At 46.1% G+C, this 25,235-nt stretch overlaps 4 protein-coding genes across 4 annotated transcripts; all 4 read right to left on the bottom strand.

Moving 5' to 3' along the window:
• Positions 1 to 887: 887 nt before the first annotated feature.
• LOC131271766 (lipase maturation factor 2-like) lies at positions 888 to 5,015 on the bottom strand. The gene is made up of 4 exons (XM_058273294.1): positions 4,879 to 5,015; positions 4,349 to 4,655; positions 2,064 to 3,127; positions 888 to 1,994 (listed from the first exon to the last, which is right to left on the bottom strand). Exons 2-4 carry the CDS (start codon positions 4,488 to 4,490, stop codon positions 1,173 to 1,175), a joined length of 2,028 nt encoding a protein of 675 aa, XP_058129277.1. The 5' UTR covers positions 4,491 to 4,655; positions 4,879 to 5,015; the 3' UTR covers positions 888 to 1,172.
• A 385-nt stretch (positions 5,016 to 5,400) lies between these two features.
• Positions 5,401 to 5,959, bottom strand: LOC131259266 (uncharacterized). The gene is made up of 2 exons (XM_058260720.1): positions 5,946 to 5,959; positions 5,401 to 5,871 (listed from the first exon to the last, which is right to left on the bottom strand). Exon 2 carries the CDS (start codon positions 5,866 to 5,868, stop codon positions 5,464 to 5,466), a length of 405 nt encoding a protein of 134 aa, XP_058116703.1. The 5' UTR covers positions 5,869 to 5,871; positions 5,946 to 5,959; the 3' UTR covers positions 5,401 to 5,463.
• Positions 5,960 to 8,582: 2,623 nt separating this feature from the next.
• LOC131272677 (two pore potassium channel protein sup-9) lies at positions 8,583 to 10,380 on the bottom strand. The gene is made up of 4 exons (XM_058274500.1): positions 10,283 to 10,380; positions 10,068 to 10,214; positions 9,334 to 9,995; positions 8,583 to 9,265 (listed from the first exon to the last, which is right to left on the bottom strand). The coding sequence occupies exons 2-4, from the start codon at positions 10,192 to 10,194 to the stop codon at positions 8,912 to 8,914; spliced, it is 1,143 nt and encodes a 380-aa protein (XP_058130483.1). The 5' UTR covers positions 10,195 to 10,214; positions 10,283 to 10,380; the 3' UTR covers positions 8,583 to 8,911.
• A 614-nt stretch (positions 10,381 to 10,994) lies between these two features.
• On the bottom strand, positions 10,995 to 22,717 carry LOC131260958 (1-acylglycerol-3-phosphate O-acyltransferase Pnpla3-like). Its single transcript, XM_058262820.1, has 8 exons — positions 22,406 to 22,717; positions 15,568 to 15,800; positions 14,835 to 15,487; positions 13,943 to 14,048; positions 13,754 to 13,875; positions 13,527 to 13,671; positions 13,316 to 13,436; positions 10,995 to 12,749 (listed from the first exon to the last, which is right to left on the bottom strand). The coding sequence occupies exons 1-8, from the start codon at positions 22,590 to 22,592 to the stop codon at positions 12,430 to 12,432; spliced, it is 1,887 nt and encodes a 628-aa protein (XP_058118803.1). The 5' UTR covers positions 22,593 to 22,717; the 3' UTR covers positions 10,995 to 12,429.
• Positions 22,718 to 25,235: the final 2,518 nt, after the last annotated feature.

Here is a 25,235-nt window from a genome sequence, read left to right as displayed (position 1 = left end):
GACCAAAATAAGATCCGTACGGACGTCGAACGGGAAGGCAAAAGTTCCCGGAAAAAGGGCACTTTCGAGTAACAAAGGTATAAAACTTGGTCGCAGACATTTCCTTCGAATGGGCAAGTTACAAAAGATGGTGCGAGTTAGATCCTCTCTCGATATTAGAGGCCACACTAAAAGATCGTGAAATACGTTCAAAACATTTTATTTTCACCTACGTTCCATTTAAACAAGGGTTTAAAGCTTTTGAATCAAAATCAAAGCAGCCTTTTCCCGTTATGTCACATGCTTGATGGAAGAAATTTCCACAAAAATCGACCTGAAATCAGAACAGCAAAGCCCAATGCGGGCAGACGAATGAAAAAAAAGGTATCCCCCCGTTTGATCTTATGAATTATTGCTTACATTTGCCGTATGTGCAGGCTGGGAACCGGCATCGATGCTGCAAGCAGTGGGCAAGAGTGATCCGTTTTCTCAAAAACTGCATAACTCCTAGAAGCGTGTGAAACTTGGCCATTCCCACTCCGTCATTGTTTCCGAGCGTCTAGAATGCTTGCTAATGGTTCATCGTACGAACCAACTCGAAAATTTCTCCTGGTCAACAATCACCTCGGTTGGAATCTGACATATTCGAACCGTCGGAAAATGCTCCGTTCGTCCGAGCCTGTCGGAAGCTTATAAAAAATGCAGCCATCGCTAACGATGGATTTCAGGTTTTCCTGCTCCGTTTTTTGCCGTCATTCTCTTCCTGTTAGCCCGGATATTTAGATCGCCTACCAATTCCAATTTTCGATACGACAAAGAGGAAGAAACCGGTTGGGATTTTTTTTGTTTTAGCAGGAAAGAAACGAAGCTCTTCGAGAGCGTAGCAAATGAAGAAACACGATCCCATGTGAGATTGGATGGGGTTTTTTGCTTTGTTTATTTGCCATCCTTATTGCCTCCCGGCGTGAAGGACGACGGTGCTTATGAACGATAGGGAAACAGGAAACAAAAACGGCAATTCTATTGCTCGTTCAATCGTACATAAAATTGCATACAGCAAAGAGCGTAGCAAATAGACTATCAGTGCTGGTTGTTTCTTTCATTGTGTTTTAAGTTGCGTTTTTACTTTTTTCTTGCGCATAAATTGACTAAAATTGACACCGTTTTGGCATTGGCATGCATGGGTGCCACGCTTAAGGACGCCCGGACTGCTGACCTTGCTGTTGCTGGTGCTGGTGCTGAGTGTAGATGAGCAAACCGGCTGCCATGAGCAGTCCCGTGACCAAATAGCTGCCCTCGATGGCACCGATAAAGCGACGAATGGTGGCCAACAACCAGCGAAGCGGCCCATTCCACGATGGCTCCGACAAGGGCACGGATAGTGGGAAACTCATCTGCTTAAGCTTTTGCTGCAGACGCGCATCATCAAGCGAGGACACGTTGAAGTAGTCGCGCAGGCGTTCACGCACCCAGAAGTCACTCTCGGCAAAGGATGTATACGCGTACCGGTACAGGGAGGCACGGATGTACTTCGGGGGCTTGGTCGGCACGTGTTTGCCATCGAAAAGATCCAATACCGGGCGCTGGTGCTGCAGAAGTCGCTGCATCATCGGATAGAACCACTTTTGAGCGTCCGTCTTGGAACCGGCTGCATCGTAGAACTTGAAATCGAACCGTGGAAAGTAGAACCAACCGTAGGAAAGCGACGAGGCGCGCTCGGGCGTCCACGGTTTGTAGGGAAACCCGAACTCATGCCAGGTATCGTTTGTGTCATCCGTGTACTCGAGCACTATTTCGTGCCGTTTCGGACGCATCTTTGTCAAATGTGTCCCGTACTGGTTCACCACGTACAAGCTGTGCAGGCCACCGTAGGCACGGGTCATCACGGGGGAGGTGATAGCGGAGCTCGGCAGAAGTCGCGAGTGTGGCACGAACGACATAAGGAGCACGGTAAACGCGACAATGGTAGAGATCAGCAGGCCAAGATTTTTAGAAAACAGACGCATCCCTTCGGCCTAAACAATTAGAAAGAAAAATCAGTTATGGGTCCTCTGCTGTGTCCCTTTTGTTATTCTCCTACTTACCAAACTTCCTACACTGTCTTGGGATGCTAGCAACTTCAGAAACTTTCTGATCATAAGACCGAAAACCATCAACGGAGCTGCCCAAATCATTGCATACATCACATTCAGGTACTGGTCCTTCGTAAACGCTGGCTTAAACGAAAGGAAATCCTCATTCGAAAAGCCAATTCCGAAGCATATCCACGATCCGACGGCCATAAGCAACCCTATCACTTTCACGATGCGTCCACCATGACGATCCGGATCGTTCGCAACCGGCGCTGTGCGTCCCGGAGACTTTCGTGGTGAACGTTGCCGTCGTTCGCCTCCAAGATACTCCTGCGCCCACACAATAAGTTTGTCGTTATCGTCCAGCAGCGTCAGCATGAGGGTGAGCACGAGCGGGGACAGAAAGCCGTAATTTCCACATCCGATAATGTTGAGGTGAAGAAATACGTGCCACCCGAGGGCAAACCGACGCACGGCTTTGCTCGGGGCGAAAAACAGCCACGGACAGACGAGTTCGCTTAGGTACACGTAGATGGTGCTGAGACGATGGAATGCATCGGGAAGCTGATAGGTGAACCAGCTGTACGATGTCGGCAGGGGCATTGTTTCGTAGTGCCGCTTCAACCCATCCAGTGACCACCACAATGGGCAACCGCTGGCCAGCTTGACCGAGCCCGAGGCGAACATGAAACGAAACACCAGCCACTTCAGCAGCAGCAGTGCAATTTCTTCCATCGGATTGCGACCGTCCGATAGCTGCGCCGGAGCCAGCAGGATACAGAGAAAGCCGGCCTCGAGGAGAAGATGATCGGCTTGCTGACGGAAGGATTGTGCCACCTGGACCAGTGAAAAGTAGAGCGTCCACATGGCGATGAAGCTGACCAGACGGCAGTGCGCGCGCGAGACGAGCCCAACGAAAGCGATGGTTGCGCCGGCTAGACACAGCAAATCGATCGCCTCGTGGCCATTGTCCAGACCGATGAATGGAGCAAATTGAAGTAGGTTCAATCGTTCCTTGAGCGTTCCGTTCACCAGCACTCGTCTAGCCGGTAGAATGCCCGCATCGCCGTACAATCCTGCAAAAGACAAATCCGGATGATTTCGAACCGTGTCCTGGGGTGGACGAATTAATCGAAACACTTCAAATGTATTCCGTCCTATCCTAAACAAGATTCTGAGCTACTGTCTTGTGTCATCCTTCAATCTACCCATCGAAACAGACCAGCAAAGGAACTTGCCATCTTATGATTGACTGCCCTTGGGGAAGCAACAGAAAGCCACAAAGCGACGCGGACGAGCGAATCGATTGCCGAGATTCTTCTTAAATTGAGAGATAATTAAATTACAACATTCATTCATTCGATTCGCTCGCATGAACAAAGGGAGGGACAAGGGTGGTTGCTTACGGAATCAGATTACCGAGAATGGGTCGCCGGAGTCAACACGATGGATCATACAACCAGTTTTAGAAGTTTCCGTATCCTTGAAGTAGATTTTCTAATTCAAGTTGAAAGCAAAATTATGTCCATAAAACACGCAGGATTTTTTATATATCCATATAGCTTCTTCTTCTTAGCGTAACGACCGTCTTGGTCATGCCTGCCCGTTAAGCGCTCAATAGACTTTTTCCCTTTGGGTACGTGGATAGTTAGTCCTCTTGTACAGGGGAGGGTTCGGTCTCGGTTGATATTCGAACCCACGCGGTTGAGGTTGTGAGCCCCGGAATTACATAGCATTAACGGTAAGAAATTTAAAAAAAATTTCGGGTCTTCGGTCGCTGATAAATCACTATGCCTACAAATTTTGATTATGAATAGGTTTAATCCGTAACAGTTTTTAGGAACAACGAGTATTCTTTTATAACATTTCTCATTGAAAACAATTTCCTTACAAGTGTTGTAGACAAGAACTAAATATATTCGTAATTTCATAATACTAATTTGAAATGAACAGACTCAAAACAAGTTGGATAAACACTGTACAGCTATCTACCGTATAGTGCCATCTCTTTTCTACACACTCTATTTTCTCAAAAACAAGAAAATATGGCAATATACTATTTCGTTCAAAGTTGTTTGTCTTAAAAAGACCTTTAATTTGAGGGGTATATCGTACAAATCGGGTTAGGCTTGGAAAAGTTATTAACAAATTGGCTATTTTAACCACTATTTCAAACCGTGACCAAGGAGGTTACAGTTTGCTCAACTAACCTTGGTCGCTAGGTAAATGCAGCCCACTATGTTTTTGATCGTGCAGACCCCTTCGATAACTATTACAATTTTTGTTTACCCACTTACCTTCAGCTTGACTGTAAAAGCTAACGAATGCCATCAAATACACGCCACACATTGCCCGGAGAAGGATATTTCGTACCCGTGGTACGTCGTTTATCTTTTGTACCTTTGCTTCATTGCTCTTGTCGTTGCTAACCTTTTCCATGGTTATGCGGTTGAAATAGGAAGGAAATGCCGGGTAACTTTCCACAGAAACTTTTCTTTTCTTCGAACAGTTCTTTCACGGGTAGTGAAATGTTTGCAGAAATGATAAAATAAGTACGTTGTTCATTTACTACGCCGCTGGTGCAGCTATCACGGAACACTGGTTCTACAAGAAATCAAAACAAAAACATCTGCGCATAACGAACGAAATGCACATTGTAAAACACACTCCAAAGACGCGCAAGACGTTGTGTCAGCCGTCAAAGCATAAAAAAACAACGCGATCCCCGGAAACAATAATACCGGCGTCGAACACAATCACAATTCTTCGCAAAATGCACCGCTATGGAAAAGACAACTGTTCCCGGCCACTGTTGGATGATAATTACCTATCTGATGTTACTAGTCGTTCGATTACGTTTCATCACGTACTTGACCGAAATCGATAACTTTGTAATATGATCCCATTGGAAAGGCAGCAGGCAAGAACGGTAATTTACACCACTTTTTGCCTTCGAACTGCATCGGGAGGAGCTTTATTATTTAACACGATAAGCGCTATGCGGAAATTGTACGATTCGAAGAAACGCCGGCCTACCAAACCGGCTTTGTCGGTCCAAACAGACCGACGTCGGCAGACGGGAAAGAACGCTGTTGGTCCCCCGGAATCGACGTTGCCCTTTACGTGTTAATCTTCGTTTTGTTATCACGTAATGATTTCAACTATAACTTCGCGTGTGCATATCTACGCTCAAGCGAGCAAAATGGATTGATCAAGCTCGAGCTGCAACAGGCGTATCATGCAAATCAAAACGAAGATTTCTGTTACAAAGAGATTAAACCCAGCACCAAGCATTTCTTTCAGTTTCCCCGGTTCATTAAACCCAAACAACCATGGCAATATATACGGTTAAAGGATATGAGTTTATTATAAAACTATTTGTTCTCGCTACTGATTTACATTATTCTGAGCGTCATTGAACTCGAACAATCGACGCCCTCTCGAAGGCTGCTTCTAGCTGTTCGATCAGCAGGCGATAGCCAACCTGCTGGAATTTCGGATAATTGTGTTGCCATAACGGTAATGCTTTCGGGTTATGACAACAAAATACATCAGAACATCGAGGACTTCTCGGCTGCTTACTGGCGTGCTCGCGGATCGTTTCTTCTTCCCGGGTAAAACTGCGTACCGGGGACGTGCGCTCGTCTCGGTCCCGCTGGTAAGCGCCTTCCATGGATCCACAGTCCAGTGCGTAGGTAAACGGGTAATAAGCAACCACTAATATTTCTGATAATTTTACTGCCATAACGCTGTCATGGCAGTAAAATGTATCAGAACGTTGCAGATGCACACGGCCGCATTTCTTCGAGTAAGCCATTATCTGCGAAAGAAATGGACAAACATTTCACGACAATTATAACCTCACTCCCGTAACATGCAGACGTGCAATCTTACCTTTTCACGATGAGACCAACTATCGGAATAGAAAATGTCAAATTTTCGCATCTATTTATACCCCTTTCCAGTGCTGCCAGCTCTATCATTCGTGAGATCTTGACTGGACGTTTGTTTATACTTAACACTCAGGGCGTTCAATAAATTACCTGAACTACAGCTGTTTTCATTCCAATTTAATTTGTTTTTAATTGAATGAACATAAATTATAGCAATAAATGATGATATAACGAATAATTTTCGCAAGCTAATTAGCTTTTCAAAAGATCATCAATGCTCAAGGCATATAAGCATAAAATCTTTGCAATCTTTTTCATAAGATACCGGAGGCCAAAGCATATGAATTTGATAAATTTCCTTATTTTGCCTAAATGCCGTATTTTTCTCACAACTTTCATAAATATGTAGCAATGTCCCCTGCCACAGACAGGTAAAACAGAGCAACGGTAAAATAATTGCTTTTAATCCTGAGGGTAGTTTGACGAGTGTGGTAAACTGAGCTATTAGTTGGTAGCCGTAAATAAATATATTCATAACGGAAATAAGTTTTTAACGTATGTTTGGGAAGTAATAAGTGCATGCCAAATCGACTCTTTTACCTGTAACCCTTGCCGAGGCGAATCGAATAATTTGCCTAAAGGCACATTTTCGGTTCAAGATAGGAAAAGGACTGCTCGCAATTCTGTACTGTCGTACATCGGGAACCGTTATATTTTGATGCTGCTTCACAATTTCCTCCGAACACAGACACCACTTTGGCAAGAGCATTTTCCCGTTTCTGCTTGACCCATTAACTCCCTCTCCCTTTCTTGGTGATTATATGGGAAATGGGGCCCTTTAGGACATCGGTTCCTTTGCGGAGAAAAGCGGTTCGAAGATAAAGGTGCGGCAATTTATTACGAACGATAAAAATGTCGTCAAAGGATACATGCGATCTATATTGTGGGTGTATGGTAATCCGCCTCAAGAGGACACACGCTTGCCGATTCCTGGGGGAGTTTGTCGACCCATTCAAAAAACTTTTAGCCAATTTTTTTTATTCTTCCGTGTGACCTTTCGCAAATAATTTCATATCACTCAACCGTATCGATCTTCAACATGTCGTTAGAAGGCTTTAATATCCGACTCCATTTCAGCAGCGCATTTATCACTGGCCAAAGGGACTTAATGTGGAGTAGACTAGGGTAGAAAAATAAGGTCAGGATTATTCAATACTCCCGAGTGCATGAAAAGTATGTTATGCAAAGCAACTGGAATGTTGTAAACAGGGGAAAATGAATTTGAAACCAAAAACAAACTTACAAATTCTACCGGAATGCCTAGAAACGGGATCTCTTTTAAAATCCCTTGATGACGTCGAAGATCAGGTCTCGCACCAGACATGACTTCGTTCTCTCTGCCAGTCAGCAACCAAATTGAACCATTCAAAGCGGGATACAATTCCACCAACCAACTTCCTGCATATAATTTTCCTGCATTTCGGAGCCTTCCCGGTTTGGAGCGTAAAAGGAAAAACATTTACGAGGCCAACCAGGGTGGACTGCTTTACATAAAACAGGCTCATGAATATTAAGGTATGGCATTGCAGACACGTTTTTATTTAGATGCTGAATTTCTTCACACCTCCAAGCCGGGGGAGTCAATTTGTCGTTTGTGCGAATACTTTTTTTTTGTCTCTGAACTTTTCACCCAAACGGCCAGGAGCATGTAAAGGGGCAATTATGAATGCGAAAATTCCCATGCCATGCCCTTTGCCGTGTTAGCTTATTGACACATTTTTTATAATTTGTATGCTAATGTGGGATCAATAAAAAAAGGCTTGCACCTTGGGAGTCGTTTTATGACAAGGTAATGCCATCAACATGATCGATTTTTGCTGCGAATATGGAAGAGAACTTTCACTTTCAATCGGTAACATCGAATATCATTTGCCAGGTATTTGGTGGCAGTAGAAGATATACAACTGTATCAGGCACATTTCTGCAAGAAAACGAGGAACAGCTTGAAACGGAAACAGCTTTGGTTAAAAATCAAATTTAAAAGTTTTGTATTGAAGAATAACACAAAAAAATGAAAAAAGTTTCGCTCTTCAATGTTGCAAAAAGGATAAGAACCACAATCAAAAAGTAAACCTGTTTGGACCACCTAACCAACTCGTCCCTCGTGTTCTCCAAACCAAATCCTTAAGCAATACCGGATGTTCCTTTCCTACACAGCGGTGTCGATGGTACTCTGGGGAAAATGGGAATATTTTCCCCAAAACCAGCAGGGGCCGTGTGAAACAAGTTTTGTAAGATAACACGGTGGAGGAATCACTTTTCTCGAGTATCCGATTTACATATTTTTATACGCATAGATAAATAGTAATCAAAAGCAAAAGACTCTGGTGTTTGCTCCTTCCGAAAGCTACTTCTGCATCACGAGCGTCAGTCGCTTTTTTTCGTTTGCTTGTGTGGAATGGAACATGCAATCAAACCTTTTTCAAAACGCATGAGAATGAAGAAATTAAATACATCTGCTGCTGGTTCTGGGTTCACTTTATAATCCAGATTTTAGTTAAACATATTATTGCTTGATAAAAAAAAGGAAAGGATGAAAAAACATTCACAAGCCTAATGATAATTTTTTCCGCTTTTATTAATAACGCTTGAACCATTTGTTCCCCCGAATTTGAAACTTCTTTGTTCGTCAATTGCTAAAATTGGATCAACCGTCTTATTACACGCTAGATTTTTTGTTCCTTAATAATTAACCAATTCATACGCATTTGGTGAAGGGAGTTTTCTTACAAAAGTACACAAGAGAAGGATGATTCCGCTGGTCACTAATTGACCGAGATTTTGTCGAGCATGTCATTATGTTTTGTGTTTTAGTGGTGTTTGCGCAAAGAGTACCGACCTCCTAGGAGTCCGTTGGGCCTCGTTTCGTGAAAGCCTTTACACGGTCCTTCTCACGGTGAGGGACTTTCAAACCGATGCACGTCCGCGGCTAGGATGGAAGTCGTACCGCAGCGGTCGTATTAGGCCCTCGTCGTCGGTTTCAAAGTCCTGACCGACGGAAGCGTGGATTCGTTGGCCACCACCGACGGTCGCCGCCGGCGAACGCAGCTGCGTCATTTCGCAATCCATCAGCGGGTAACGGTAGCTCGTATCGATGTAGCACCCGTTGCCGGCCTCCGTCATGTCGAACTTGGTCGGACAGTTGTGGCACACGGTCAGTGGGTTGATGACCGAGATCCGCTCGTAGCATCGTTCGTCCACACTGTCCCCCGTGTTGCCGGTGATGATGTCTCCATCCAGCTTGACCGCTATTTGGAGGGCCTGAAAACGAGCACCGTTTCGTTTAGTGTTGCCAAGTGCTTCGGTCGAGTCGATTAGTATACCCATACCTGTATGGCCTGTGCTTCGTCACGCTTTTCGTCCTCCGTGTTCATCGTCACGAACCGCAGCACGAGCAGATTCAACGAGGCGGCCACCACAGCCAGCCCAAAAAGGATAAAAATCAACGCAAACGCCACGTACTCGGGCTTCTTGTTGAGGGCATTATCCTTCTGGAGGGCCACCATATCGCCGAAGCCGATCGTGGTCAGCGTGATGAAGCAATAGTACACCGAGTCGAAGTAACTCCAGCCTTCGAACTTGCTGAATGCGGCCGCCCCACCCGCAATCGTCAACGAGCTCAGCGTCGTCACGACCAATATAAGGTCCACCTCCGATGCGATCGCTTTCTTACAATTGAACGACGTTTTGATCGCGTGTACGATCACACTGCTCAGTCGGTTCACCCGCTCGCCGATGCTCTGGAACATCACCAGCCCCAGCGGAATGCCGATGGCCGCATAGCACATCGTAAAGATCTTCCCGCTGACGGTCGAGGGCGTCGAGTGGCCGTACCCGATCGTCGTCAGGACCGTGGTGGCATAGTAGAACGCACCCGAGAACTTCCACTGCTGGCCCGCTTTGTGTGGCTCCGATTTCATAATAACTGTCTCGATGACTTTGAAGTCCTCGGCGCTAATGTTGTACCGAGTGATGAGGACATTTTCAATCGCTAAAAAAGAAACGTTAAAAAACGATAACCCAGTTTGGATGCCGCATTCTTCCTGTTGCGGTCGGTACCTACCACTCAGGGCCTTCCAGCGTTTCTTTTCCGTCTCCGACTCGAGAGCATCGAACACTGCGGCTCCAATTAACAGATACGTGAACGTACACACGATGAGGGAGATGGTCCGTACGTTTTGCTTTTTCATGCCTGGTTTCTACCCTGGACCTGGAATGTAAGAGAAAAATCACATTAGACCCACAAACTATTGATGCAAACATGCCCCCATACCATACCCTTCTTCTGGAAGTATCTGGTGTCGTGTGTGTTGCGTGTGTCTCGTGTGTCCGACCAGGAACACCACACACACCGTGGCAAGGGTTACTTTGGCACGTGAACTGAGGAACACCTAGTATCCGATGAAGACGTCGACGTAACGCTGTAAAAAACACGCTTCACAGCGCCTACTGTTGATCTTAGCTACGTGGTATCATGATGACTATGGAAGGATATATGGTACAGAGTACAGGGTGGCCGAGTCGGAAGAATGTGTTGGCACGGGGTTCGCGATTTGGCAACGATTGGTAACGCTGATTGGCAGCCTATCTACAATTCCTGCGTTCCACCTACAGCACGCTGTTCGCTGACGGATGCTCTACGGTACACGGTGGTGATGGCTTTCGGAGTACGGCACCATCACAAAACTGCTGCAGTACACCACCAGAGTCCTGCGATCCGATCGATTGATTTTTTTCCTCGTTGTTTGACTACCGAAAAGAATTTGACATTTGTGTCCACTTTTGACGGGGGGGAAAAGGCACGGCCCCTAGTGCGCATGCCACGCATCGAAAAAGGACCTAACAATACATACACAGCATTGTATTTATGGTTAGCCCGTGAGATGAACTCGTAGTTCACTTCAAGATACACGTGCAGGACACGTCCTTCTATATGCTTTTGTTGACAGCGCGCGGAAAAGAATACACAAATTAAAAAAAAAGGACCGTATTTGTCGTTCTTATATTTCTTTATTTATCTCATTTAAATCATTTATAAATAATAAACTTTCCCTACAACTACTGATAATCTGATCAGGCAACGGTTGTTGCGATAATCCTCTCCCTAACTCATACTCATCCCCATTTTCTTACCCCTCCTCTTGGTCAGCAATTCATTTTCCTAACTTTAAGAACTTTCTCGTGGCAGTGAGCCGCCTGGAAGAAAATGCCTAGCTAATTAAAATGATCACCGTCTTTTCTTCACATTCTACTACTTATTCTCTCTTTGAACACAATTCTCGTTTTTCAGGTAGCACGTCCTTGGCCATCGATATACACACAAAAAAGCCTCACAAAACACACACACACATAATTACTTTCTCCTCCTATTGCACAGCCATTGAAAAAGACATCTTATTCGCTAGCTTCTATTGATCACCGTTATTTAAATGTACACGCGTCTCCAACCGTTACGACATACAAGTTTCTTAGCACGAGGGATAGAATGGGGGGGAACGAGAAGGGAGTGGGGAACTATAGCTAAATCCTACTGGGAAGGAGAAAATACCTTCCAAATGGTTTTGTTTTGTTATTTGCATTGTAGATCACATCCGTTAATAAATCGCCTCCATTGTTCATTGGCTACATTGGTTTCAAAAATCAAGAAAATACACATTTAGGAAAATATATATAAAAATGTTCAAAATTAATCATAAGAATAAAACAGAGCCATAGAGAGAGATAGTGAGAGAAAAATAAGAAACAGACCAGTCGCTGTATTCTTGAAAGAAAAAACTAACCCCGTACACAACCTCCGGTCATTGCAAATAAAATTAAACATGTTTCCCCTACTACTGACTATCGGTTTTACTCTGTTTCAGATTCCGCTTTAAAACGTTTCAAAAATCAAATCCGGTGTGTGCAGGGTCTCACTTTTCATATCAATGCCAAACAAAATTGCAGGAATGCTCTTTTGGATTGTCTCTGCAAACCCCTTCTTTCGTGTACGGTCGCAATCGCTGTGAGTGAGTCTAACTCAGATCCGATTCAACCTTTTCTTCGAAAGATAAACAAGTAGCTGCCGTCTTTTTAACTTTTCAGGTTCCTGCCCATGAGTCCTCGAATGGAGTCTCTACCGAACCGCCATGTGTTCATCGTTTGAACCCCCTTTTTCAGGTGCCCATCGGGGACCAGCACGGCATCACAACAACCACCTATCGGGTGGTTGACATGTCCGCATGTCGCTTTTGAAGCGTACGCTATCATGCATGCGCAGCTGCTGCTTGCTCTAAGAAGGTAACTTTGGTTGCAGGTCAATATGGTAATATCATTCCGGTAAAACGTCGGCGTCGGGATAGAGGCCACTGAGTCGCCGTCATCGTCATGTTCCGTGTACTGGTTTCGTTTGTGAGCTCGTCCAGTTCCATTTTGCGGTTGCAACGCAACTACATCTCGATCGAGTACGACGAGGGAGGCTTGCTCAGGAGCAACGTGGCCGATTCCGACATAAGGCTTGTCTGCTGGTCTGCTTCTGGTTCTAGCGAGGGATCGTTGAAGTCACTCGGAAGCTCCTCGATCTGGACCTGCGAATATTCCCACGCGTTGACCGGATACTGCGTCGATTGAATTCCGTTGTTGTTATTGTTGTTATTATTGTTGTTGTTCAAATGATGATGATGGGTGCCATTCATAAATATGCTGGGATCGATAAACTCCTCGATGTCGATCATATTGTCTCCATCGTACGAGTTGGTGTAGAGGAAATCTGCATGGATAATAAGAGAAAGGAAAGTGGATATAGAATAACTTTCTTAAAATCCTTTTGCAACACAAATTTTCTTATTTTCTAAATTATGTCCCCCAAAAAACAATCAGCTATCTACCATAAGCCCTGAAGCCCTGTGTTGTTGAGAAACAACAGACTTTCGTGGGAAAAATTAAATAAATATACTCGAATACTGGTTTCTTAACACATTACACACATAGATTAACAAACAGCGTTCGGTGAGAAGAGAGTATTATGATTAGCTGAGGTGAAGGTTATTGAAGAAAGAACTCGCTCTAAACGCTACGGGTAGAGTTTCGTGAGGAGTCTGCGAATCGATAAAAGAAAACATCACACATGCATTACTGAACAATACCGCCTGCTGCGTTTTGAAAATTATTCAAATGACCCAGGGGTATCTACTAAGGTTTTAGAGCAAAGAACAAAATCATACGACTGGTGGTAAGTGGCACCAAACAACACTCTGGCGAGCTTTGGATGGGAAATGAAGGGACGTACACAATGAGCCATGGTTGATGTCCAACTATAACGTTTCCGCCCTGTACCTGGCTGTGTTGTTTCCCAGTCGGTATCGAACTCCAGCTGCTGATTGAGCTCCCGCTCGTTGGCCGTCTGTATGGCCGGGTTGTCACTCTCGCTCATGTCGAAAATCTCCGTCACCTTGACCTGCGAGACCGACGAGAACAAGGGTTTCGAATGAGGTTAATACATGGACGCTCCATGGCGGGAACGGAATGGAGTGGGTGACAACGCTACCTTATTGTCTTCGTCCATGTAATAGTAGGCGTACATTGCGTCATGATTGGAGGACACCTGCAGTATGTGATCGAACGCATCAATATCACCGACCACCGAATGATGGCCCGAGTAGCTTGGGGTCATCTCCTTGCCGAAAGATTTGCTGCAATACAAAACAGAAATGAAGCTTAGTTTATTGACCATATTTTCCGAAACACCAGTCCTCCTTTCGCTTTCATACATACCCTTCTTCCATTCGCATATCGATGATCGAACTACGGTGACTGTGGTGATGCTGCTGCTGCGTCGCACTTTGATTGTACTCGGTCAGGGCGATCTGGCATTGCAAGTTGGCGGTCAGTTGTTGCTGAGAAGAGGAAAATTTCATTAACTTACTACTCCAGGGCGGTGTGTGCACGAAGTTTTTTCCTTACCTTTTGTCGCCGACGCACCTTCAGCAGCATGGTGCTGAGGTTCTTCAGCACAAACTCACTGACGGCCCAAAGTTGTTTTCCTATCGATGGAGCTGCACCCATGAGCCTGCGAGAGGGGGGAATGAGAAACGGTAGTGGCTTTTTAGTAACCCATCTTTCTATATGGTCACCATGAACGAAAAACGCTACTGAGCACACCCGAATTTCCGCCACCAGCCACAAAAAAAAGGACAAGGGACACAGGTCAAACAACTGACAACGAACACAGGCCTTTGCCTTGCAACAGTTTGTAGTTACACCAACGTTGGTTGGTTTTGGTATAGAGAGACCGCGCTTACCGGTACACCAGACGGGATTCTAGTTGCGCCATAAAGCGCTGCCGATCGAGCGCACCCAGTGTCATCAGTCTGCCGAAGGGAAACGACGGATGGGAAACGGAGCGAGACGTGAAGGAGGAGGAGCATACGAGATGGTGGTTACAACGGTTGGTACGCTGGCAATCTGTACCGTTGGTGTCACTCTCCGTGGGACACACTACGTTACCGATCACTTTGTAGCTGAATTGCCTTTGCTCGATCATATCACCGACGGCACTAGCGGATTATTTAGCGGGGAGTTTTTGTTTTTTTTTTTGGGAAGAGGATGGCGGGACAGAACGGGGGTTGGTTTTTGCGGTTAGTTTAGGTTTTCTACTTGCAACTACATTAGCGACGATGGGAAGATGACGGGACAAACACAATAAGTCTAGAATGGAAGTAAACCCTGGTGGGGTTAGAACGCAATGTGTCTAACAAGAAATGGTGGCGATCAATTGGGGTGTGGTGGCGCGAGCGGAAGGAAAAAAGCATGATTTCGTATCAGATCTCAGGCTGTTCGATTCGGCGGTACTCACTTCGTCAGCGTGGCACAGACAATGTCGGCCGGTAGGGTTGCCGGAAGCGAAAGAGCCGTCAGCAGTTTGCCACCCCGGTGCCGGAATACCCAGTTGATAAGTCCCTTGTTCGCCTGCTCGATGTACGTTTGGAATACGGTAAGCACGTTGTCGGGCATACTGCCCACGAGGGCGTTGTTACGATGCTGCGTACACTCCTTGCACTCGCTACACTCCGGATCGTACTCCTCCAGGATCTTCTCCTCCAGGTTCGACGATGGCTGCTCGGCCACGACGAACGTCGACTGAACAGCGAGGCAGCGCGTGCAGCTGATCAGATTGTTTCGGTGCAGGAAGTTTAACGCATCGTCGAAGCCCTGCTGGCAGAAGGACGATAGGATCTCCGGTTTCGGTGGGAACAGGATGCGCCCGAAGCGGTTGATGTTTTCCTTCGACAGCTCAATGCTGGTGTTGGCCCAGTTTACGTGGAACATCTGGGAGCTGTTATCACGCGGGCAGATATCGCTCTCGCCACAGAAAGGGCTGACGGTGACCGTGTTTTCGTCCAGTGTTGGCAAGTTGTCCGAGAACGCACCATCCATGTACCGAACGCCGTGGAAGCGGGGCGGAAGCAAGCCAGAGAACACCGGAATAAAGCACGCGCACAAGAGGGCCTAAAACAAACAAGGAATAGATGGATAAGTGATGATGTTCAATTTCCCGCTTCGTAAAAGGGGAGATGATGGTCTCGTACCTGAAGCAGATCCTCGCGGCTGTTAAACTGCGACACGATCACGTTCTTGCCATCGTACACGCGGGTCAGCGAGATGTGCAGCTTTCCGTTGACGCGCTCGTGCGCATCGGGCGGCAGGAACTTCTGTAGCCCTTCCAGCAGGCACGTTTGGATGTTGAATCGTGGGCTGAACGGTCCGAGCGAGTGCGAGCGGGCTTCGTTTACCACCCGGAAGAAATCCGACGTCATTTCACCTACACGTCGTCGAGTGGGAGGAGAGACAAGTGGGACAATTATAATCTTTGATAAACACGGGTGCAGGTACAAACTGATTGATAGTTGTCGGCCTAACCTAGATGTTGTGCAACTGCAAGGTTAACCACTTGAACGTGATAGACTTGGGTCAAGTCGAGAAGAGTTCCGGGGATTTGCCTTGACTTGCTTAAAGTGGGTTCAAAGTTTTCAACAACATATGCGGGCACAGCAAAATATTTGCTTTCAATGTGGAAAATCAAAGCTTTTAAAAAAAACATCACAGCGTTTTACATTTCAGCTAGCAAACTCGGTAGTGTACGTAGAACATCAAAAATGCTAGCCTACTGTAAAGTATTTGATGTTGAATCGTTAAACCTCCAAATGGCAACACAAACGGGTCAAGTAGACAATTCATGGCTTTCTAGGATCTTCCGCAATGATAGTTGTCGCATGGATGTTTTTAGTAGACACGACCAGTCGAGAGGTGCAGGTAAAAGTAGGGGAAAATCGCTTTCCGGTCGAAAACATACTTTTGCGAGGATTGCTGTGATTCGCCTTCGTTTTCTGATGCGAAAAAGCGATCATAGCCTACCTTATCCTGTACGTTTATAAAAATATCTTTTTAAATTAAGTTCGACTAGTTAAAATGAATTATCTATTCTTCCTCTTGTAAAAGGGGCTTAGTCTTCGTAAAAAAAAAAATCAACGCGTATCTGTTGCGCGGTATCCTTAATTAGCCCCGTTGCAGCCGTTAGAGGCCGTTAGGTTGTCCGTTTCCATGTTCGTTTCCATTTCGCTGACGTCATCATGCACAACCGCCGACACACCTTTTTTCCATCCCTAGGCCAGCATCTGCAGCGGGGTCGATACCGGATCGTCGAGAGACGGGCCTCCAAAATTTTAGTGTGTCGAAAGCGGGCGCGTTCCCTTCAGTTCGACCGTTAGAGCGAGGCAAGTGCCGGCGCGCGGCAGATTATACATGCCACAGACTACCGTTTCCCTTTTCGGCGTCTCTTCTTGTGTTTCCCGGTGTGCGCTTCCCCCCGTTGCCCTTCCCTTGATCGACCCACCGTCGCCACACCGGCTATTTCTCAACATAAGTCGGCGGCGCAAGAGAGGAGGACGGTTGGAATCTGCTGCCTCTATATATATTTCGAAACGGCACCCTTAGGGTTGGCTTTTTGTACGTGTGTGTTTGTGTGATCGCAACATATCGTACGATGTTTTTCAGTTTCCCTCTCGTCGGGTCGACCAGCTCTCCCTCTTTCCCTTATATGCTTCCCTCCAAGGGCTTCGTGCGCACGCACAATTCGAAAGGGCCATGCGTCTCTACGCAGTTCCCGAAGCTTGTCGGTTGGCGGTCCCGGGACACTGTGGGCGAGTGGAGAAGTTTCTAGCAACACGTAACACCAGCCCCGGTGGCAGCTGGGGAAACGAAGGCAAGGGTCCACATTTTTGGAGGCCCGTCCGGTCGTCGGGATTTGGTGTGTCAGTTAAGCGAGGGGTTTTTTTTGCGTCGCAGTTAAACCAAATAATACCCCAGAGCCGGGTACGGACCCGAGATAAAATAACATCTCGAGGTCACACGACTCGCCAACCGACGCCACAATTTACGCACCACCCCCCCGACGGGGGACGAGCCCTTCGGATGGCGTTGAACACGGCGTGCGGACTGTTTGTTTTTGATTAGGAGGAATTCGTATCCGCCTCTGGCCGTGCTTGTTATTGCGTTGTCTGCGCGGATCATTGACACGATTTAGTTCAATGTCGCAAAACACGATTGCCAGCGGGAGGCAGAGAATAAAAATGTAAAGAACTCGTTAAATTGTTTAGTCAAAAATGGTCTCTTCTTATGCTTCTAAGTACACTTAAAAGTTCATCAACTTGGTGCCTTTTATCTAAGCAACACTTATCAAGCAAGTTTATCGCATGGAAACGGCATTAGCAAAGGGAACAGCTGCTCAAGGTAATACTCGCTAACCCTAACTACCGCCCCACATGGAGCACATCTAGTGGACGATTGTTGGCCGGAACCCAGAGGAAGGGGGCTCTGCCCTGCAAATCGACTACGCGTTAGAACGATAACAGGACAGGCATTGATTTGTGGCGAGACCTTTTCCTCGCAAGCGTCCACAAGCGAAACGAGCTGACGTCAATACACGACGACGGATGGGTTTTTCTTATCAGTGAACCACACCAAAACTCAACCGAACGCCATCAGATGTTACGTGGCGTTGCCTTTGAAACCCAATTCTATGCGAATTTTGCTGGACGGTAGATGTGCGACACGTCAACACCATTCCAGTTTGTCGCCCTAGAAAAGTAAAAATAAAAAAATCAAACCAGATTAGAATTGCTGCTTCCACCTCAGCACAGTTCTATTATTGGACGACGACACGGCCTGAAACCGAGAAACACATGGGGGGTCGGCGTTAGTGCGCGCGGGGTATAGGATGAACAACTTCCGATCATCCGATCCGCTCGCGCCATAACACCACGACCATGGCAATGGCATCTCAATGGCCATGCCGCCGCCACCGTCAACAGCCAGGTCACAGAGATCAACGTTCCCCGTCGGTTGGTGGTGGTGATGGTCACTACTCGCGAGCAGCTTCAGCCGTTCCAGCAGCTGCTCTGCCAAAGGGACGCAATCCATCACGTCCCTTCCCGGGGGGTCAGAGAGAAAGGTTATCGAAGGCCCTCGATCAATCAGGAAACTTTATCAACTAGGACAACGCGTCTCGAAGGGAGGTGAATTTCGGTGATCGAGCACGATGATCACGACTACAACCAGCCATCAATGAATGGAAAGGATCCGATTTACTACCACTCCATCGCGAGCGGGCAAGCAGGACGTTGGTTTCTTTGTTCCGGCGTGAACCGTTTTGTCTTTCCAGGTCAACTTGTGCCCCTGATAGAAGCGAGCACTAATCAGAGGCAAACCAAATGTTTACGTTCGCGAACAACGCTAAACGGTCCCCGTGTGTGTTTCGAACGGCTTCGGAACCCCGCCAGGCCGCAATATGGATTGATCAATCAACTACGCCCTTATCGCTCGCGTTCCGATGGCCCCACAACAGAAAAAAACGACGACCAACAGGGAGCGCGATTTGTATTGTACGATTGTGTTTTGTTTTCTAGGCGGTTGTTTTAAAGCTTGCCCCACAGCCACATTTGCGTCACAAATCCCGATCGCCATGTTTCTTCTCTCGGCGAATAGAATATTTTTTCACCTCTTTTTTCGTTACGAAATTTGATAATGACTCCCCCGGAAAGATACCACAAATAATGCAGCATAGCACACACGTTGGAGAAGACGTGGATGCCAACGTGCCTCCTTAAATTATCCTTAAACCCTAGAGAGAGCACGACATGCCACGTTTTTCACAATTGGTACTGATTGGACGGAGTTACTTCAAGACAGTGCGGTTCGCCTTATTTGTCACGTGTTATGCAACGAACGGTATCTGATATCCATGCAGAGCCTAACAAATCTTGCAAACACCTGACCCTCCACGTGACCAACTTGGATCACAACCTCGGAACATAGAAATCACAAAAGTAACATTGTATTAAAATATATTTAATGGCGATCGAAATTAGACATATCGTAGTATCGATAAATTGGTTTCCTTTTCTAGGTTAACTTTTGCGCACTTGACAAGTTGTTTACGTTTGTGCGGACTGGTGCGGTTCCGGTCACACATTCCCGGCAAGGCTCCATAGCGTAAACACTCGAGAACGGAGACTGTCGCAAGCCCACGTGGATTTGACCTTCGCATGAATAATTGCGCGCGTATGTCATCGCGTTACATCGGACATGTTTGCGAGATGGTGTGTTGGCGAGGCGTGGCGCAAAAGTGCAACGAAGGCCAATAAAACACGATACGCAGGCACAATATCATGCGTTGAGGGGGTTTTTTTTCCTTCCCTCGAAGCCAAACACAATCGCGTGTTGCTGTAAAACCGCCCCGAGGGCTGTTTACATCGGCCCACGTGCGCGAGTGTGTGCGTTTGTGTGTGACAGTGAAAGGCCTTCCTCCCTTCTCCCGGCCCCCTCTGCCACATGATAATCAATACACCGACCCTCATTCCCCCACTCTGCGCCCCACTGATGCAGATAAGACCATAAACAAGTGCATTCGTGTTTGCGTGGGGATGCGTTTACCGCGAAGGGAAAGTCGTATTTTGTTACCGTTGCTGTGCGGCAATGCAATATATCCCCACCCCATCCGTCTTCTCGTCTTCCTCCTCCCCGCCAGCGACGCATATTGCAAGCCATGCGCTTTCGAGATGAATTGCATCAAATGAAGAAAACAAAACGCATGTAACGTAATGCAATCGTCTCTTCTCTTGACCGACAACCAAGTTGTGGAGTTTATTTGGGGTAAGTTTGTCAATCGATTGTGGCAAACTCCTTGCCGGGCGGTCACATATAGCAAGCGGATGGTTAGGCAACTTAGACAGCTCAAATGTAAGCCGGCACACTTCGGGGTAATGGGAATAATTTATGCAAAGTCAGCCACACGGCACGCGCTAACGAGGCTAGGTTTCTATTCTAGATCTTGCGCAAAGTGTAAAGCACGTTGGCCGCAAAGCCACAAACATGAACGCGTACGTAGCGTGTGTCCGTTGTTATTTATTTTACCTACGATTTTAACACATGGGACAGTGGTTTAAATGTCTTGCATTTGCTTCAAAAGCGAGCAAACAATTCATAGAAAATCCTCCTTACGTTTACACCTGACCGGACAACTATCATGACAGCAAGTTCTTGAATCAATCGTCACAAAACAGCGTTCTAATCACCCATCGTTCAGTATAAGATGCTTTCCTCCAACACAAAACCGTGTGTACATTAATTCGCCCCAAGTATGTGGAGCAGCACAAACATCAACTACATGCAAAAAGTAACGTAAATACAAAGCATTGAATTCCTTCCCGCGATAACCTTACGAGGCACAGTTCACAAGGAACCGCGAGACGGAGTGAGACAGAACTGACCCAGCAAAACCCGCTCATTTTTACCACCAGTAGAGACTGATCAAGAACTTAACCCCCGGTTGGTTCGGTTTTGCGTCATAGCCACACCATCCCCAGGGCGAAGTGTGCGGTAGTTGCCCTTCACCTGCCTAATCTTGATCGCTTTCTTTTCAATCGAAAATTTTGTAGTCGCATTTCCAAATGCGTAGTACCACCGAATGTTGACCCCCACCTGGGGGTATGTGAAGGAAGGTAATTGCGCAAAAAAGAATTTCAAGGTTATTCTTAATGATGATTGCGCCGAGGGATATTTTCGGGAGCAACATAAATCCCCCCCGGTGGTAAAACCGATGCACTGGAACCGTATTAGAAGGATAAAATCAATCAGCATTGTTTTTAGATAACGCAGCGCCATGTCGCAGGTAATGCAAAAAGGCTCTAACTCCCTTCGGAGGACTGTCCGTTTAGATTAGATATAACGACACTGTGATTGCACGTGATAACGAAACTCCTACCCAGCTGGAAAGCACCAAATGTTCGATAAAGCCGAACACTGGCCTTTTCCCGCGAAGCCGTTCAAAGGGCATTCTGAATTCAAATCCGCTTCACAAGAATGATCTCATCGTTTGCGATTAGGGCACGCGACGTCAAACAAGCGACGTTTGGACTGCTGACTAACCTGCCGCCCGCCCCCAACCACCCACCCCCAACCTGAAATGAAACTAAAGGGTGGCGCGCGGCTTATCTTTCCGGTTGATGAAATTGGATCTGATTTCAACCTCATTCGATCACCCTTCCCCCATCTTCCCTTTTGCGTGTTGGAAGGCTTCCCTTGTCCGATGCAGCTTGCAAGCTTCTCCTGGACAAAGAGCTGAAAGTTGAACTTTAGACCGTGTTCTACCTCCTTCTCTTGACGCGTTCGGCATCAGCTGACTGATCGGAGATTAGTCGTCCCGGCCCTTTCCATATATGCATGAGCCTGTTCTTTCTTTGGTTCCGTGCACGATGGAAACGGATGGCGGATTTCCGCCGAAACGGAAATCCCCACAAAACTCTGGGGCCAGGTCGAGGTGCCGCCTGGACTGACCGGGGCTGTCTGAAGCTAGACACGCGTTTCCGTGTCTAAAGCAAATCATGATTATTCCGGTTTAGACAATCAATTGGTTCAGAACGTTGATCAACAAACAGAATCCCATTTGTTCGAACCGAATCCAAAGTTCATTACTCCTACGGGATGGCAGCGTATTGACGTCCCACAAGGCCATGATTCAGCCGGTCTGTAGCCCAAACGGTGACGCCAGCCGACAATTTTCAAACACACAAGAGTAATGATGTAGCAATTAGGTGCACCTTGCAATGTACCTCCTCTCTTAACGACAGCGATGTTACCTGACGTCAAACTTTGGTACCGTAATTTGCTACCAGGTTTAATGGTTCGCTAATTTCTTGCACGTCCGCCCTAGTCCTTGGTGGAAGTAGCGAGGCTCGTTGGCCATTTCCATAAGCCCGTGTTCCTCACGTTGCCCGACACACTCGTGTCGGCACTTTATCCGACACACGTTTCAAGGCGAAGGTCCCGGTCCGTCATGTCCAGGTAGGCTTTCTTCCTCGCAACACTTACCTAGTGGCATGTCGCACAGCAAACAGCAGGCCGCTAAGGATCCGGCGGAAGCGCCACTAATGCGATGCAGCAACAGGTGCGGGGCGTACTTCTTGAATGCCACCGCCACGCCGACATGGTAGATGCCCAGGAATCCACAGCCGGCGAACGACAGATTCATCTTGTTGGCTGAATTTAGTTGACTCATAAAAATTGTATGTGTGCTACTGTCGTACACACGATCACAAGGGACGTCCTTTTGTGTCGAATTTCCGCGGAGCGGATCGTTGTCTAAAACGGCTAAATCGTCTCACTCGATTGCACGGGAGGGTATTTCCCCAAGTGCTAGCTCAACAAATCACACCGCCACTACACAGTTTTTTAACCACTTTACGTAAAACTTTCTTCCACTGCAAGTGCCCACTTCAGGATTGGGAATGTTTGGAATCTGCTGTTTCACTTTTCAATTGACACACTTTTATTGCTCACGCGCGAAACGGTTTACATTATAGTAAGGCTGTAAAAGACAAAAAGAAAAGGAGGATAACATGTTAGTGATGCAGGACACTGTGCATTAGAAAAGATTACACCATAGTTATAAATGTTTGCACTTATTCGCACCGTGAATCTTTCTCTGAAACAAAGTAGATCGAAGTAGATCGAAGTAGTAGTGAAATCAACAAGGCGAAAATCAACCCAGACTGGTCACTTGCTCGTCCGGAAGAAGACTGAAAGTCGTGCGCCTGCTTGCATCGCAGTTTTATACACGCTAATCATTATATTATCGCGTAGACTTGTATTATCAAAACGTTCCACTACCACTCCTCCTGGCCCCTGCTCTAAGACCGCAACCAAAACACATACTGACAGCTGGGAGTTCGTATTGCGGATAATGTAAACAAACATATTTCTTCGACAGTTTTTACTCCCGCGTAACCAAAGAAACGAAAATACGATTCCTTCGTGGAACATGTTATCTGCTGTGAAGTACTACTGTAAACATGATGCTGGGAGGAATTGATCAAGCCTGCAACACATTTTTAACACCCGACCGTAGTTAAAAGGGGCGTAGTATGTAGTTTCCTTCTCTGTACGTTTTCTTTTAAACTCACTTTCTTCAGGTCCCACGGTATCAGTGATGCACCGAAATTAACCTTCCTCGAAAACTGGTATTCCAGCCGAATTCCGCAATCTTTGCATTCCAGAGCCCTTCGAAGAAGTGCTGCCCTGCGTCACGTACGAAACAACCCAAAGCAATTTCCGTTGCCTAGCAACGACCGACCGACCGACCTGGTAACCGTTGATTGCTTTTTCCTTCTTCTGCACGTTCGTTCGTCCGTTCGTTCGTTCGTTTGTGCGAGAAGGATCTACCTGTTTCTTAACTTTTTCCGGTTTTTCCCACCTTTTTCCCCGCACCAGCGGAAACAACTGACGAAAAATCAGAGGATCTCGCGCCAAAAAGGAAACGCCGATGGAAAAGCACCAGATGCTCCGCTTTACTGCATGCCATTTCGACACCGCTTATGCCTTTATTCTTCAATTTTTCTTTGTTGATATCCTTCTGCCATATCCTTCGACCGCAAGATCGTTTTTCTACAATGCACGTTTACCTGCAAAATGTTGTGCCATTCTCATTATCCTATCTGAGCATTCATCCCAACGGAGTTGCTTCATAAAAATTACGCGTTTCGAAAAGGACTGTAATGTATTCGACTGCCTTGCTTAGTGACTCGATTAGCATAGCGCCGAAGGACATAATTATTAATCATAGAACAAAAGCACTTACACTATACGTTTCGCGCAAATCTGCTTATAATGGACACACCCAAACGTATATTTCTCTTTTCCACTGTTTGTAAAATTTGATTACACTACGAACTTTTCTTCTAGCTTATATTTTCAAATACAATGCTTGCGAAGGATACGATCTTTTAACCACTTTACTTCGCTGTTTTACTTTCCACCAGAATACTATCACCAATATGTTTCTAATTTCACGCGCAATTCACTTGTACGTCCGACTTCCGACGCGGTCGACGAAAGAATGACTTCGGGTTGGCAGCTGACAAGCTTTAAAACCCCAAGGCAACTGCCTAAAAAAGCCAATTATCGAATAACTTTTTAGTTTCTTAACCGATTTCTACAAATGACCCCTCAAACGAATGGTCTTTTCAAAACGCGCAACTTTACAGAAGGTAAAATGGTTATGATAATGATTTTTAATTTATTAAGATTCGGATGGTGAGCAAGTGGATTGGGATTCGGGTTCGAAGATCCGGATCTCAAAACAGATTTGAATCAAAAGATTGGAATCCCAACCGGGAATCGATTTTCCCATCACTACTGCTGTCAACGACCAATCGGGAATAACCGGTTCGGTAAGAATCCATGGCCCGCGTTTATAGTGTAGTGTCAAAGGGTACAATGTTGTGTAAAGTGTCAACTCGGGTTTATGGCGGTTTAAATAGACTTGTTCAAATATACGTTACTAAAAATTAGTGGTTGCATCGTAGAATCGTTCAAATGCATCAACGAATGTTTTTGATATGTTATTTTCTTCTTTCCATAGTTTCTATCTACTTATGAACACGAGAAATCTACTTTAATATAAATAATCAAAGCAATTCGATTAATTTTGCCTGAGAAAAAATTGCGGTTGATTTGGTAATTGTGTTTAAAAATGGGATTGAACAAAATTGTTGTTAACCAGTATTCTTTCAGAATGATCATCCCGAACAAACGTATTGTTCACTAAAAGGATTCCTTTAATTTTGTTCCTCTGCCTGACACAAGTTTACAAAGGCCACAGACTAGCCTTCAACTCCAATTTTGCTGCTTCTATCCTACCTGT

Source organism: Anopheles coustani, chromosome 3, assembly GCF_943734705.1.
Source record: "Anopheles coustani chromosome 3, idAnoCousDA_361_x.2, whole genome shotgun sequence".
NCBI lineage: Eukaryota > Metazoa > Arthropoda > Insecta > Diptera > Culicidae > Anopheles > Anopheles coustani.
Note: the sequence above shows the minus strand (reverse complement) of the source record. Positions and strands in the feature narration are given on the sequence as shown.

Coding starts and splice junctions, on each gene's coding strand:
- LOC131272677 (XM_058274500.1), bottom strand. CDS start 10,194: ATGAAAAAGCAAAACGTACGGACCATCTCCCTCATCGTGTGTACGTTC. Junction 9,996..10,067: donor ACGCTGGAAGGCCCTGAGTG/GTAGGTACCGAC, acceptor TTTCTTTTTTAG/CGATTGAAAATGTCCTCATC. Junction 9,266..9,333: donor ACGAAGCACAGGCCATACAG/GTATGGGTATAC, acceptor GCTCGTTTTCAG/GCCCTCCAAATAGCGGTCAA.
- LOC131271766 (XM_058273294.1), bottom strand. CDS start 4,490: ATGGAAAAGGTTAGCAACGACAAGAGCAATGAAGCAAAGGTACAAAAG. Junction 3,128..4,348: donor CTTTTACAGTCAAGCTGAAG/GTAAGTGGGTAA, acceptor TGTCTTTTGCAG/GATTGTACGGCGATGCGGGC. Junction 1,995..2,063: donor AAGACAGTGTAGGAAGTTTG/GTAAGTAGGAGA, acceptor CTAATTGTTTAG/GCCGAAGGGATGCGTCTGTT.
- LOC131259266 (XM_058260720.1), bottom strand. CDS start 5,868: ATGGCTTACTCGAAGAAATGCGGCCGTGTGCATCTGCAACGTTCTGAT.
- LOC131260958 (XM_058262820.1), bottom strand. CDS start 22,592: ATGAGTCAACTAAATTCAGCCAACAAGATGAATCTGTCGTTCGCCGGC. Junction 14,049..14,834: donor GTCTGTGCCACGCTGACGAA/GTGAGTACCGCC, acceptor CCCCTCTCGCAG/GCTCATGGGTGCAGCTCCAT. Junction 13,876..13,942: donor AGGTGCGTCGGCGACAAAAG/GTAAGGAAAAAA, acceptor TCCTCTTCTCAG/CAACAACTGACCGCCAACTT.